The following is a 14530-nucleotide window of genomic DNA, read 5'->3' as shown; positions in this document are numbered from 1 at the left end:
TTAAAGGACGAAGTCAGAAAATATGACAAAAGATCCTGCAATTGTTTTGTCACCGAGAACCCCCTTATCTCAAATACAGCTCTGTGAATCTCCCTGCCTGTCAAACCAGTTTCACAGTTTGGATTTGTGAGGTTGTAGGAGATGCTGTGATGGAGTTAAAAGTACCAGTGATTAAGTGAATTAGGTTATCTATCCCCCACTGGCTTTATTTATTTATCAAAGAGAAATTGATGTGAGAATTTCTGAAGAAATCTTTTCAAGGCTGTATTTATTCGAGACATTGTAGTGCAGTAAGCCTTTACACCTGTCAGTACTACATATCAAACTGTATCATTATAGTATTCTTCTCATACTCGTCTAAAAGTAAAACCTTTCTGACATCTTAAACTGTACCTTGAGGACTCCCTTAGTCTGCCAACTTGTCTTATCTGACAGCAAGTCTGTCTTTTTCTCTCACTGTCAGCCAAACTGGTGGTGCGTTGGGCAGATATCACCCAGCTAGAGAAGAGCGCCACCCTCCTCCTGCCTGACGTGATCAAAGTGAGCACCCGCACCAACGAGCACGTCTTCTCCGTCTTCCTCAACATCAACGAGACCTTCAAGCTGGCCGAGCAGCTGGCCAACATCGCCATGCGCCAGCTGCTCGACAACAAAGGCTTCGAACAGGACCGCTCGCTGCCCAAGCTCAAGAAGAAGTCGCCCAAGAAGGTGTCGGCGCTCAAGAGGTAGGAGCTGGTGCCAAGCGGAAACACTTATCTGCTCATTAATAATAAATCGTGCTTTTTCATGTTTATGACATGTGGTCGATTGAACATTAATGTGTTGGCTGAGAAGTCAATTATCTAATGTAATCAACATGTAACAGTTTTACAAAGGGGTCATTCCGTGTCAACTCAGCAAAGGTGGTTGCTTCACCATCTCAGAATCTGTTGAAACTTTGCAGGAATGATCTTTGGCATCTGAAACTGACATCTGCCCATTATTTAGCTGGAATTCCAACATTTTCATAATTTTTTACCCATGAAAAATTTTCAATAAATCTCTTGCGAGTTGGAAATTTAACGAGATGCCACATCAGACGTCCATATCTTGAAGTTTATCTATCCTAATTTATTCTAGAGTCTTCAAATTTTCAAGAGATGTTCAGAAATGTCTGCTGAATGGAGAGAATGCTGCAAATACTGACAAACAAGCCTCAATTTTGTGTTTAAGACCTCTCAGATTCAGGATTTGTTCAGAAATTGCAAATAAAGTCGATTTTCAAATAATTTTGAAAAAATATGCTACCAGTCAAAAGTTTGGACACAGCGGATGGAACCAAAGATCTCAGATTTGGACTCATCAGACCAAAGCACAGATTTCCACTGGTCTAATGTCTATTCCTTGTGTTTCTTTGCCCAAACAAATTACTTCTGCTTGTTGCTTTCCCTTAGTAGTGGTTTCTTAGCAGCTATTTGACCATAAAGGCCTGATTGGTTCAGTCTCCTCTGAACAGTTGATGTAGAGATGTGTCTGCTGCTAGAACTCTGTGGCATTTATCTGGACTCTAATCTGAGCTGCTGTTAACTTGCCATTTCTGAGGCTGGTGACTCAGATGATGTTATTCTCAGCAGCAGAGGAGACTCTTGGTCTTCCTTTCCTGGGGTGGTCCTCATGTGAGCCAGTTTGGTCGTAGCTTGATGGTTTTTGTGACTACACTTGGAGATACATTCAAAGTTTTTGCAATTTTCTGGGCTGACTGACCTTCAGTTCTTAAAGTAATGATGAACTGTCAGTTCTCTTTACTTAGCTGATTGGTTCTTGCCATAATATGGATTCTAACAGTTGTCAAATAGGACTGTCAACTGTGTACCAACCTGACTTCTGCACAACACAACTGATGGTCCCAACCCCATTAAGAAGACAAGAAATTCCACAAATAAACCTTGACAAGACAAACCTGTGAAGTGAAAACCATTTCAGGTGACTACCTCATGAAGCTCATGGAGAGAATGGTAAGAGTGTGCAAAGCAGTAATCAAAGCAAAGGGTGGCTATTTTGAAGAATCTAAAGTATAAAACATGTTTTGACTCATTTCACACTTTTTTGTTTACTAAATAATTCCATATGTGTTCATTCATAGTTTTGATGCCTTCAGTGGGAATATACAATGTAAATAGTCATGAAAATAAAGAAACCGTTAAATGAGAAGGTGTGTCCAAGCTTTTGACTGGTAGTGTATATCTCTAATACCTAGGATCTATTTGATCAATTCGTGAATAGCATTACTAATGTTGAAGGCTTTCATATGTTGGTAGAAATGAGAGTTATGGCCAATCAAGGGAAAAAAGAATTTCCAAATGGCCAGATGCACATCTTGAATCATGGGTAGGTTGATGCAATTGCTGACAGTAAGAGATGTAAGTATCATCTACTTGTGTGCAAAGTTTCAATATCCTTCCATAATGCCTTCATTATGAATGATGGAATGGTCTTTACCTTCAGACGCCCAAGATCATTCCTACAATGTTTCAAGAGATGCTGAAGTAGTCAAGCAGCTGACCTCCCATAATCTTGCTGAGGTCACACAATGACCCAGAGTACAATAATGTAAAATGGTGCAAGATTTGATTTTACAGTTTAACAGCAGGAGCACAGCAGCTGTGTGTCATAAAACACAAGAGTACAGTACAGTGAATTGGAGCTGTAGTAGGTCTCTGTGAGCCCTTAAAATGGCCTCATATGTTTGTTTAGTACATTTTATGTAACATCTACTGTACATTCGTGGTTGTTCGACAGTTTTCACTTTACTGTCTTCACAAATATTCCATTGTGTAGATTTATCAGGCTGGGAGTAAAACTACTGTGCTTTATCTAAATGTAGATGCAAAAGTCTATGATCTGACATGAGAGTTTGCATCTTTTAGAGATCTGGATGCGAGAGCGAAGAGCGAGCGTTACCGTGCGCTCTTCCGTCTGCCCAAAGATGAAAAACTGGACGGACACACGGACTGCACCCTGTGGACTCCCTTTAACAAGATGCACATCCTGGGACAGATGTTTGTTTCCACTAACTACATCTGCTTCACCAGCAAGGAAGAGACGCTGTGTAGCCTCATCATCCCCCTGCGTGAGGTGAGGAGTCTGTTTTTTTAACGGAACACAAGGCTGCAGATTTTGGAAATAAATGTAGCAAGCAGGTAAATGGTATGCGAATATGCTTGATTGTGTTTGATGATGTTGATAAGAGAAGCGTTGTCACTGCCCATCTGCTCTGGAAAGATGTATACACAGTGTACAACATTCAGCTGTTATGCTGAATCACGTGGTTGCACCTTTTGAGAAATGTCTTTAGCCTGTTAAGACCTGAGGAAATTGGTTGCTAGGAAACACCCGCAGCACCTTCTAATCACAAACAAACATGTGAACAGCAAGTCGCTGCAGCATCACAAGCTGTAATATGACCAGGAAAAATTAGTCCAAGGGCCCAAATGGTAGTTTTAGCACCATGAAATAACTTCAGTAATATTCCTGTATGACTTACACATATATTTTTATGCATACATGGAAAAATACACTAACGTTCAAAAGTTTGGGGTCACATAGAAATGTCCTTATTTTTGAAAGAAAAGCAGATTTTTTTCAATGAAGATAACATTAAATGAATCTGAAATACAGTCTAGACATTGTTAATGTGGTAAATGACTATTCTAGCTGGACTGATTTTAAAGGAATATCTACATAGAGGTACAGAAGAACATTTCCAGCAACCATCACTCCTGTGTTCTAATGCTACATTGTGTTAGCTAATGGTGTTGTCATCAATGTCTTGACTATATTTTCTATTAATTTTGCATCTCATTAGATAACTAAAAGTGTGAGTTTTCATGGAAATCATGAAATTGCCTGGGTGAGGTAGTTTTCCATGTATACTACTCTTCAAATGTTTGGGGTTATCTAGGCTATTTCATGTTTTCCATGAAAGCTCACACGTTTATTCATGTGCTGACAATTGCACAAGGGTTTTCTAATCATCAGTTAGCCTTTCAACACCTTTCAAAAATCAGTCCAGCTAGAATAGTCATTTCCCACATTAACAATGTCTAGACTGGATTTCTGACTAATTTAATGTTATATTCATTGAAAAAAAACTGCTTTTCTTTCAAAACTAAGGACATTTCTAAGTGACTCCAAACTTTTGAACATTAGCGTATGTGCAATTTTCAAAGTGGGAAAACTGATTTCCACTTAATGAAGACGTACATTAAACATTTGAGTTTAAAAATACACAGTGACACTTACTTCTGACGATTCTGTTATTCATTTTATTTGTTACTTTTTTTTTTTTTTTTTTAACAAAGTTAAATCTGGTTGATGTCATCTTTATTCCAAATAAGAACCTCCAATTTCAGGCGCTTTTCATGCTTGGCTTCCATGGTGCTGAGATTGTGAGTGTTTCCTGTCGTCCTGCAGGTGACAATCGTGGAGAAGGCCGACAGCTCCAACGTGCTGCCCAGTCCGCTCTCCATCAGCACCAAGAATCGCATGACCTTTCTGTTTGCCAACCTCAAAGACAGAGACTTTCTGGTGCAGAGGATCTCTGACTTCCTGCAGCAAACCACCTCCAAAATCTACCTGGAGAGGGAACTAAACAGCAGCCTCAACAGCTCAGACGACGAGGTCAGAATTCCTTGAACTCTTTTTCCTCTCCAGATATGAAATGTTTTATCATGAGGAGAGTCAGCTCCCCATCAGCATGTACTGTGTCTTGATTACTGCATGCAAAACTGCAACGTTGTTGTTTTAAAGCCTGACTGTGACATGTCTCCAGGTTTACTCCCAGCATGGATCTCTGCTCTCCAGCAGTCCACAGCACAGTCTGGGCTCAGAAAGCGAGCGTACGTTTAATCTGAACGACAGCAGCGTGCCCACGGCCACACAAGCCCTCATGACCATGTACCGCCGCCGCTCACCTGAAGAGTTTAATCCCAAGCTGGTGAGTTCAATCACACTTTGTCAAACACAGTAGAAAGCACTTTATCTCAGCAAGCGTGTTCTAGCAGCATAGTAATACCTTCTAATACACTGACCCATCCTGTTAGCATTAAAGGGTATTAGCAATCGGGGAAGTTGTCACAGGTTTCGCTTCCATAATTGGCATTTTCACATTACGCTGCATGGAAAATGAAAATGCACGGAGGGCTGCTGCAGGCTGCGTGTAATCGTTTTTCCCTTTCTGCACAGGCGAAAGAGTTCCTGAAGGAGCAGGCGTGGAAGAACCACTTCACCGAGTACGGACAGGGAGTGTGTATGTACCGCACAGAGAAGACCAAGGAGCTGGTTCTCAAGGGGATTCCTGAGGGCATGAGGGGAGAGCTGTGGCTGCTCTTCTCTGGTGAGGAAACCTTCGGGGAGGCCAGGAATAAACATGAGCACAACACTCAAATCCTTACACGGTTTAAAGTGTGCAAAAGCATTTAGTACTCCGCCAAGGAACGCAGTGGAGTTACATGACGATCAGCGTTGGTTTGTCTGCCTGTTAGTGACATTACTCTAAAATGGATTAACAGATTTGGATGAAATTTTCAGGAAAGGTCAGAAATGACATAAGGACCAAGTGATTAGATTTTGGCAGTGATGTGACTTATAGTCTGGATCCACGGATTTGTTGAAGATTTCTGTATCATTGTGAGATAGCTGCATGGCATTACTGTAACCATGACAACGAGTGAACACTACATCAGCTGCCTGGTGACGATCATATGATTGTGATCCTACTACAAATCCACCGCTGCGGACTTATCAGGACTTATCCATCGGAAATGATACAAGGAACAATTGATTAAATTGTGGGGGTGTTTCTGAGTCCCATCAATTCCTGCCATCCGCTACATATTTAGGTCATTTGATTCGATATCCGTACATAACGTACACATGCATAACATACACCTGTGCTCAGCGCGAGGTCATTTTGTTTGTGTGTACATTTAGTTTTATAACCACATTCTATGGTGCCATGATTTCTCATCATTTTATTTTATTTTTATTTAACCTTTATTTAACCAGATAAAAGACCCATTGAGATCGAGACCTCTTTCACAAGGGTGACCGGGCCAAGAGAGGCAGCAGCAAATGTTGTAGTAAACAAAAACAGACAGACAACTATAACAACAGACATTAATATATTAAATACAAGCAATTAGATACATAAAGTACAGGAATTGTTTTACAGTAGCAATTTAAGAACACAGGCACTGTTCGAAGGATTTCCGTTGTCGATTTCTTAAGATAGAGCGGAAGGCTTCCAATGAAGCAAATTATGACAATTTCAATTCATCAATAACTAACACACAAATGCTGCATTTCTACAAAAAATGCTGCATTTCTGACAATGCCATATGGGGGAATGAGCAGCCTTGGCAGAGTACTGCACTCTCTGAATGCTTTTCTAGTTAAAAGCTGGTAACATCTGACAGTTAAATGATATGAAAAGCTGAGGTAAGAGTCCAAGAAAACTGTCACTTTATGAGCTAAATCTGAAGTACTATTTCATTGATAAAATATACTTTCAAGGGCAAATGGTGATGATTTTGCATGTCATGAGCGACTGAAACTACACCAACACCTGTTCTGTATGCAATTATTTTCAGTTAATGCTACCACTAAAAGTGCATTTCCAGTAATGGTGATCTACTTGTACTGTATATTTTACGATTTTAATGTGCACAATAATGCCACTCGTTCTCATAAATTACATAAATTCTGTTGAAATTAATGAATTTATTAATGTGCACAGTCAATGGGGTTTGGAGATTAGCTTAAATTACATTGATCTTGCTTGAATCTGGGTGGAACAGCTCATATATTCTAAAATTGTGCAAAGGTTTTATGCCTTTCACTCTGTCACAACTTGCCCCACATTTCAATAGGTGTGCTCTGCAGACTTCACAAGCACAGTCATGTGTTGCGCAGCAGCTTGTAGTCGTCCTCACCTGAGCAGATCTGGGTCACAAACGGCTCTACCTTTGCTTCCTCGTGATCTACTTTTGACGCCTGCTGCTTGTTGTCATAGCTGCTTTGTTTTCACCACAGTCACACTCGGTTGCATCTACTAATGTCCCGCAAGAAAAACTATTTACCACGCTCTGTTATGATAGTCAGAGCCAAATTGGCGTCTCATTTGAGAACAAAATGTGTAAAAACCGGTTTGGTTACTTTCTGCAAGCTACCAATAAACACGATGACTGAAGTATGTGCGTAAATGTGCTCAATAAACTAAAGAATAGAACTCATCCGTCACGCCAAACAAAAATTCATCAAAATTGAGTATAAAAAATATTTACAATATAATTAATAGTTTATAGTATAGTTTCTTCCTGCTACCCTTTGTATAATGTTAGATGTCCAATATGTTTGTCGCATTGCATTTTTCAGTTTTTGAAAGTTGCTCACATCTTCAGCTACTCTGATGGTTTCATTCCCCTTTAAACTCATTTAATCTACTGGTTTAAATATTTAATGTCACTCTTGTGTGTAGTTGACACCATCACAAAGTGTTACCACAGATTTTGCTCTTTTTAGATTTTTTTTTTTTAAAAGGAGCTACTTTCAACCTTTAAACCTCCTGTGTTTTCTACAGGGGCGATCAACGAGATGGCCACTCACCCTGGATACTACGAGGACCTGGTGGAGAAGTCGATGGGCAAATACAACCTGGCAACGGAGGAGATCGAGAGAGACCTGCACCGCTCGCTCCCTGAGCACCCGGCCTTTCAGAACGAGATGGGCATCGCAGCCCTTCGCAGGGTCCTCACCGCCTACGCATTCAGAAATCCCAACATCGGATACTGTCAGGTGTGCATGCAGTTGTGTTTTTTTTTCCACATCAAGTGACAGAAATGCAGCAGTTCTCGACAGTACTTGATTGTTTTTGCTCTTCTCTGTTGATTTCACAGGCCATGAACATTGTGACATCAGTGTTGCTGCTTTATGCCAAAGAGGAGGAAGCTTTCTGGCTGCTGGTGGCGCTCTGTGAGAGGATGCTGCCGGACTACTACAACACCAGGGTTGTTGGTCAGTATCTGCTTTTGGTGTTGGCAATGTTTGATTGGGGTTTTCTGTTTGTTTAACATCCATCCATCCATCCATCCATTATCTATACACCGCCTAATCCCCATTAGAGTCATGGGGGGCTGGAGTCTATCCCAGCTGGGTGAAGGCAGGGGACACCCTGGACAGGTCACCAGTCTGTCACAGGACTTATTATGCCCAGCCTAAGGGTTATTCCAACACAACATGAATTCCATCCTTCACATGTCCCAAGCAGCCACAAGTGCGTTTTCTCATAGAAATTAATAATTTATTTACAATAAATGTGATGTGATAAACAAAGGATGTGGTTGAAAAGACAAAGCAGTGGTAATGTATAGCTTAAATTCAGAGTGAGCCCAAGGCCAAAATAACAAACAAGAAAAGCACTCAGAGAGCGCAGCACTCTGCTATGGCATTGTCAGAAATGCAGCACATTTTTTTGTAGAAATGCAATCCCACGCCAACCCGACATCCTCGCATCCAGCTTCATCAGCGGTATGGCGCAGCTCTATTTGAATATTAGGTAGATGCAAATCAAAGGAGACACACACAGAACACAGAAAAAAACTACACATATATGACCACAGTCATAACAGGGCTACATATAAAGACAAACAATCACACTCACATTCACACCCACAGACAATTTAGAGCTACCAATTAACCTCAGCATGTTTTTGGACTGAGGGAGGAAGCCGGAGAAAACATGGAAACTGCATGCAGAAAGATCCCAGGCTGGGATGTGAACCGGGAATCTTCTAGCTGCAAGACAATGGTGCTAACCACCGATCCATCATGCAGCCCCTTGTTTAACACATTGTTCTCGTTCTTTCCCAGGAGCTCTAGTCGACCAGGGTGTGTTCGAGGAGCTCGCCCGTGAGTACGTCCCCCAGCTGTACGACTGCATGCAGGATCTCGGGGTCATCTCCACCATTTCTCTGTCCTGGTTCCTCACCCTCTTCCTGTCTGTCATGCCGTTCGAGAGCGCGGTGGTGGTGGTGGACTGCTTCTTCTACGACGGCATCAAGGTCATCTTTCAGTTGGCGCTCTCAGTGCTGCACGCCAACATCCACCAGCTGCTGGGCTGCAAAGACGACGGGGAGGCCATGACCGTCCTGGGCAGGTAAGGACGGGTTAAAGACATTATGGTTCTTTTATTTGTGGTTTTTACTAAATCATTAAGTCATTTTTCCTCATCAGTCTTAGTTTTATTAACTCCCTTCACATCCCTGCCAGACTGCTTGATCATTTTGGCACCATATGTTGTATATTGCAGGTACTTGGACAGTGTGACCAATAAGGACAGCACCCTCCCTCCCATCCCCCACCTGCACTCTCTACTGACAGATAACGGAGAACCACATCCAGAGGTTGACATCTTCAAACTGGTCCGCAGCTCCTATGAGGTATCAAATCTGGATCATCTATTCATCCATCATCTATAAACCACTTAATCCTCATTAGGGTCATGGGGGGCTGGAGTTTATCCCAGCTGACTTAGGGTGAAGGCAGGAGACACCTGGACAGGTCACCAGTCTATCACAGGGCTACATATAGAGACAAACAATCACACTCACATTCACACCTATGGACAATTTAGAATCACCAATTAACCTCACCATGTTTTTGGACTGTGGGAGGAAGCTGGAGAACCTGGAGAATTCCTTTATCTGTTGAGCTAATTGAACATGTTGACTACTTAGTTTTGGGAAATTTCTAAAAATGTGTTCCATAGTGACCAAAATCCACCAAATTACCCACAAACTGTATCCACTTTTATCTGTCATTTTATCGTCTGTCTCTGGTACTTATTTCTGTATGAACTGCAGAGCGGTATGTTTTCAGCTTGGATGATTTCTACTTAAATGTAATTTAAATGTCACCGTGAAGCCCAGCAGTCTCATGCAGTCGTCTTTAATGTTTCCGCTGTGATAATGCAGCGCTGTCACAGCCAGATTGACCTACATTTCTCAGCGCTTCTCCTTTTTTTCCTTTTGTGCCAGAAATTCGGCTCCATTCGTGCGGATGTGATTGAACAGATGCGTTTCAAACAGCGACTGAGGGTCATCCAAACCATCGAAGATACGACTAAACGCAACGTGGTGAGGATTAAATCTTTCAAATATTGGATTTAAGCAATGCTGGCTTGTCAGTTGCGTTTACTAGAAGGTTGTTGTTGTTGCAACTCTGCTGTGCAAATAGTGTATAAGTAAACAGGCAACTTGCCAACCTCAGAAGTCGCTTAGTCCAACAAGATTTGATCTTGAGTCATTATTAGATCGTCTGCTCCACATTCACACTTTATTTTTCTCTTAATCTTATTATATAATGTTTCAGGTCAGAACCATTGTAACAGAGACGGCCTTCAGCATTGATGAGTTGGAGGAGCTCTATGTGCTCTTCAAGGTGAGTTCCAGAAAGGAAATATACAAAGAAAATAAATCTCCTGAAATGCGTAATATCCACGAGATGTGCCAAGAATCTTGGCATTGGTGCTTTAGTTAGGAGCTATTTTTGTGCCTCAGGCCTGTAAAAACAACTGGTAAAGATGAATTTGTCACTTTATCCAATGCATACTGTGCAGAATGAATAGATCAGGGGTGTTAAACATGTGGCCCGCGGGCTAAAACCGGCCCGCCAGAGGGTCCAATCCGGCCCAAGGGGCGACTTTGTAAAGTTTAAAAATTACAGAGACGACATCAAACTGTGAACGGTAGTGTATATTTTTGCATTATCCCCTTTGCTGCTGTAACACTTCAGATTTCATAGCTGTGGAATAATTAAAGGAATATCTTCTTTCAGACTCAGCAAAAAGCAGCTCTGTCCTCATCCTCTCCTTTAATTTTTAAATATTTTTGTGTTTTCCTGTATTTTTTTTTTTTGAAGTTTCTGCCCTCTCTTCCTCTCCCCAGGCGGAGCACCTGACCAGCTGTTACTGGGGAGGCAGCAGTAACCCCACAGAGCGCCACGACCCCAGCCTGCCCTACCTGGAGCAGTACCGCATCGACGTGGAGCAGTTCAAGGACCTGTTCAACCTGCTGTTCCCCTGGGCCAACGGAGCCCACTCCGACCCGCTGGCCGTGCGCTTCTTCCGTCTCCTCGACCAGAATGGAGACGCCCTCATCAACTTCCGCGAATTTATCAACGGCCTGGGCAAGTATAGAGAGGCTGCATGTCCTCGTAAATATTCTTCTCTAGTCTGCAATTATTGGCCTGCAACTCAGCAGCCCTCAGTTGATGAATGGATGTTTCTCATGGTGTGTTCTAGGCGTTCTGTGTCACGGGGATCTCACCGAGAAGCTCAAGCTGCTCTACAAGATGCACGTCTTACCTGGTGAGTGCAGTTCAGTGATCCTGGAAAGTCGTCTCTGAGAACGACAGAAAACATTTCATCTCAGTAGAGCAGAATTATTAGCTGGAGAGAAAATGCTTGTTGTCTCACTTCACTGGCTAAATCATTTTCTGAGGACTCCCCTATATAAGAAACCCAGAAGTACTTTTCACTGTACTTTAATTCAAGCTCTCAACTTCATGCAAACTCACATTTAGCTTTGTATAACATTTTAACAAGCAAATTAGCTCATTGTCACTGAATTCACGCTGTTCACACCGATACTGATAAAAGCAAAGGTACAGTGACAAAAGTGTGCACAATTAAGTGTATAGTTGCTTGTGAACTGCTGCACTTGTAACTTTTCTTTGCATGCATGTGGAGGCACCGATGATAAAGAAATACACCACATTAGACAGTGATGCATAGATGTGCATATATTCAAAAATGTGTTTTCCCCCTTCTCAAATTCTTTTTTTTTTTGCATATTTTCCCCGCCTTAATGTTTAAGATCATCAAACAAATGTAAATATTAGACAAAGATAACTCAAGTAAACACAAAATGCTGTTTTTAAATGATGATTTTATTTATTAAGGAAAAAAATACCTATTCCAAGCTACCTGGCCGTGTGGGAAAAAGTAATTACCCCCTAAACCTAACAACTGGTTGGGCCACCTTCAGCAGCAACAACTGAAGTGAAGCGTTTTCTATAACTGGCAATGAGACTTTCATTTTGTCAGACAGGTTCTATTTAAGTGATTTCTTGATTGAACAGGTCTGGAAGTAATGTTTGGGTGTGGTCAGTGAAATTGAACTCGCTTTTCAAAAAATGTGATTACCCACGGTTAATTCATGATTTAATAAGGGGGGCCATTACTTTTTCACACAGGGCCAGGTAGGTTTGGATAGCTTTTTTTCCATTTAAACGTTAAATCATCATTTAAAATCTGCATTTTGTGTTTACTTTGGTTATCCTCATCTAATATTTAAGTATGTTTGATGGTCAACATTTAAATGGGGGAAATATTCAAAAAAAATAAGAATTTGAGCACAGCACTGTGTTTGTGTATATACATATATACATACACTACCGCTGACAAGTTTGGAGTCATTTAGAAATGGCCTTATTTTTGAAAGGAAAGCAGTTTTTTCAATGAAGATGACATGTAATGAATCAGAAATACAGTCCAGACATTGTTAATGTGGTAAATGACTATTCTAGCTGGAAACAGCTGATTTTTAATGGAATATCTCCATAGAGGTACAGAGGAACATTTCCAGCAACCATCACTCCTGTGTTCTAATGCTACATTGTGTTAGCTAATGGTGTTGAAAGGCTAATTGATGATTAGAAAACCCTTGTGCAGTTATGTTAGCACATGAATAAAAGTGTGAGTTTTCATGGAAAACATAAAGACCATCAATATGTATATATGGACAGTAATATGATCTATATAGTAAAGGAGATCATCAGCTGTACAGAACAAGGGAGAGAAAATGTTCGGCTTCGGGCTTCTTGTCTCACTTCACTGGCTTAATCATTTTCTGAGGACACCCTTTATAAGACCAGATTTTGACCTAAATCAAAACCCGAAAACACTATCCTTGACTTTGCATAACATTTTAAGGATTGAATGAGCCTATTATCACAGCATTACAGCAGTCACTACTAGAGGAAAAGTTGTTTCACAGACTTTCACAGACTGATCCCAAAAGATATTAAACAGGTAATTCATCAAAGGTAACTTATAATTCATTCACATTTCAAAGCATTGGATCAAATGAAGAATAAGCTGGCAAAGAATGGGTGACATGATGTTTTAACAAAGCCAAGTCGAATTTTGAATCTCTATGAATTTGTTTTAACAGAGTTCACTCATGAACAAGAAGAACCGGATTCTGCCTTTGAAGCCACTCAGTACTTCTTCGAAGACATCACTCCAGAAACATCCATCGGTGAGAATTAAACAGGTTTTGTTGAGATCAGATCTGCTTAATCTTTAGTACCATAACCACACTATGCAGGTGCAGTAAGATGATGTATTAATGTATCAACATTAATAAAACACACTGTATATACAGAATGCTATATTTTTCCAATGTGTTTACAAAAGTGGTGGCATTTCATTGCACCTCACTGAACCACAGCCTGTAATCTTAGGACAACTTTAAAATATATATAGTGGACATCTACAGTGATATATTTGTCTTTAAGATAAATGCTTGGAGCCGGATGTTTAGTCCAGCTGCAGAAAAGCTAATCTTTTTACATCTTTGTCTTGGATCTTTTTACATAAAATTTGAATTTCTAACTGAACAAATGTTAATGTTTGACCTCGTTCACATTCTTCTCTCTTCAGGCCACGACTCAAAGTGCAGGAGTGAGAAGGATGACGGTTTTGTCAGGGTTACGTTTAAAACTGAGAAAGGTAAGAAACAGTCACATTTATTACAAAAAGTTTTAGAAATGTTCTAATACAACATGCTAGATTTCCGTTTTTAACCAACATAAGCAGCAAAACAATTAAAAATGGCCTTTAGTCTTTACCTTCATCCTTAATGGAGATTGTATATTTGATTAGAAAATGCTTTAATTGCCAGTGGATGTCTGAAGCAGTGTGCTTATATTCCATCACAACATTAGCAACAAGCTTTGCAAAACTCTGATGTGAAGCATGATTTCTGTTTTCCAGTGAAAAGGAGAAGAAATGTTGAGTTTAAGTCTTTTGTTTAATCGTCACATTGAAACAAGACAACACTGATGTCTTTATGGCATTTTAAACCCAGAGCTTCATTTGTCTTTGTGTCTGAAATGCTCCGTGATTTTACTTTTTGCAGTGAAGAAACAGAACAATCCTGATTATCGCCATTACTTGAAACTGTGGAACCAGGAGACAAAACCTAAACGAGAAAATACAAAAGACCTCACAAAGCTGAATCAGGTAAGACCCGATCTGCAGTACGGATTTGTGGAAACGGAAAGAATGCAACCATCCATCCATTATCTACACGACAGTCAAAAGTTTAGACACACTTTCTCATTCAGTGGTTTTTATTTAATTATTTTAGACATTGTAGATATACTGAAGACATCAAAACTATGAAATAACTTCTGACCTTCCCTGAAA

General features: G+C 40.6%; 1 protein-coding gene across 2 annotated transcripts in view; it reads left to right on the top strand.

Annotated features, from left to right (window-relative positions):
• The window catches only part of tbc1d9 (TBC1 domain family, member 9 (with GRAM domain)), a 35500-nt gene that overhangs the window by 18323 nt on the left and 2647 nt on the right, over positions 1–14530 (top strand). Inside the window, exons 1-16 of one of the 2 annotated variants that reach the window (XM_055010183.1) lie at positions 468–725; positions 2907–3114; positions 4453–4659; positions 4811–4975; positions 5224–5374; positions 7619–7833; positions 7935–8052; positions 8908–9193; positions 9347–9476; positions 10074–10172; positions 10408–10476; positions 10983–11223; positions 11339–11404; positions 13272–13358; positions 13763–13831; positions 14241–14344. In XM_055010183.1, the coding sequence (XP_054866158.1) occupies positions 631–725; positions 2907–3114; positions 4453–4659; positions 4811–4975; positions 5224–5374; positions 7619–7833; positions 7935–8052; positions 8908–9193; positions 9347–9476; positions 10074–10172; positions 10408–10476; positions 10983–11223; positions 11339–11404; positions 13272–13358; positions 13763–13831; positions 14241–14344 (2310 nt within the window). In that variant the 5' untranslated portion in view covers positions 468–630. Of the gene's footprint in view, positions 1–467; positions 726–2906; positions 3115–4452; positions 4660–4810; positions 4976–5223; positions 5375–7618; positions 7834–7934; positions 8053–8907; positions 9194–9346; positions 9477–10073; positions 10173–10407; positions 10477–10982; positions 11224–11338; positions 11405–13271; positions 13359–13762; positions 13832–14240; positions 14345–14530 lie in introns of those variants that run through there. The other variant, XM_023270672.3, reaches the window with a different exon arrangement.

This window comes from Amphiprion ocellaris, chromosome 4 (assembly GCF_022539595.1).
Source record: "Amphiprion ocellaris isolate individual 3 ecotype Okinawa chromosome 4, ASM2253959v1, whole genome shotgun sequence".
NCBI classification, from domain to species: domain Eukaryota; kingdom Metazoa; phylum Chordata; class Actinopteri; family Pomacentridae; genus Amphiprion; species Amphiprion ocellaris.
Note: the sequence above shows the minus strand (reverse complement) of the source record. Positions and strands in the feature narration are given on the sequence as shown.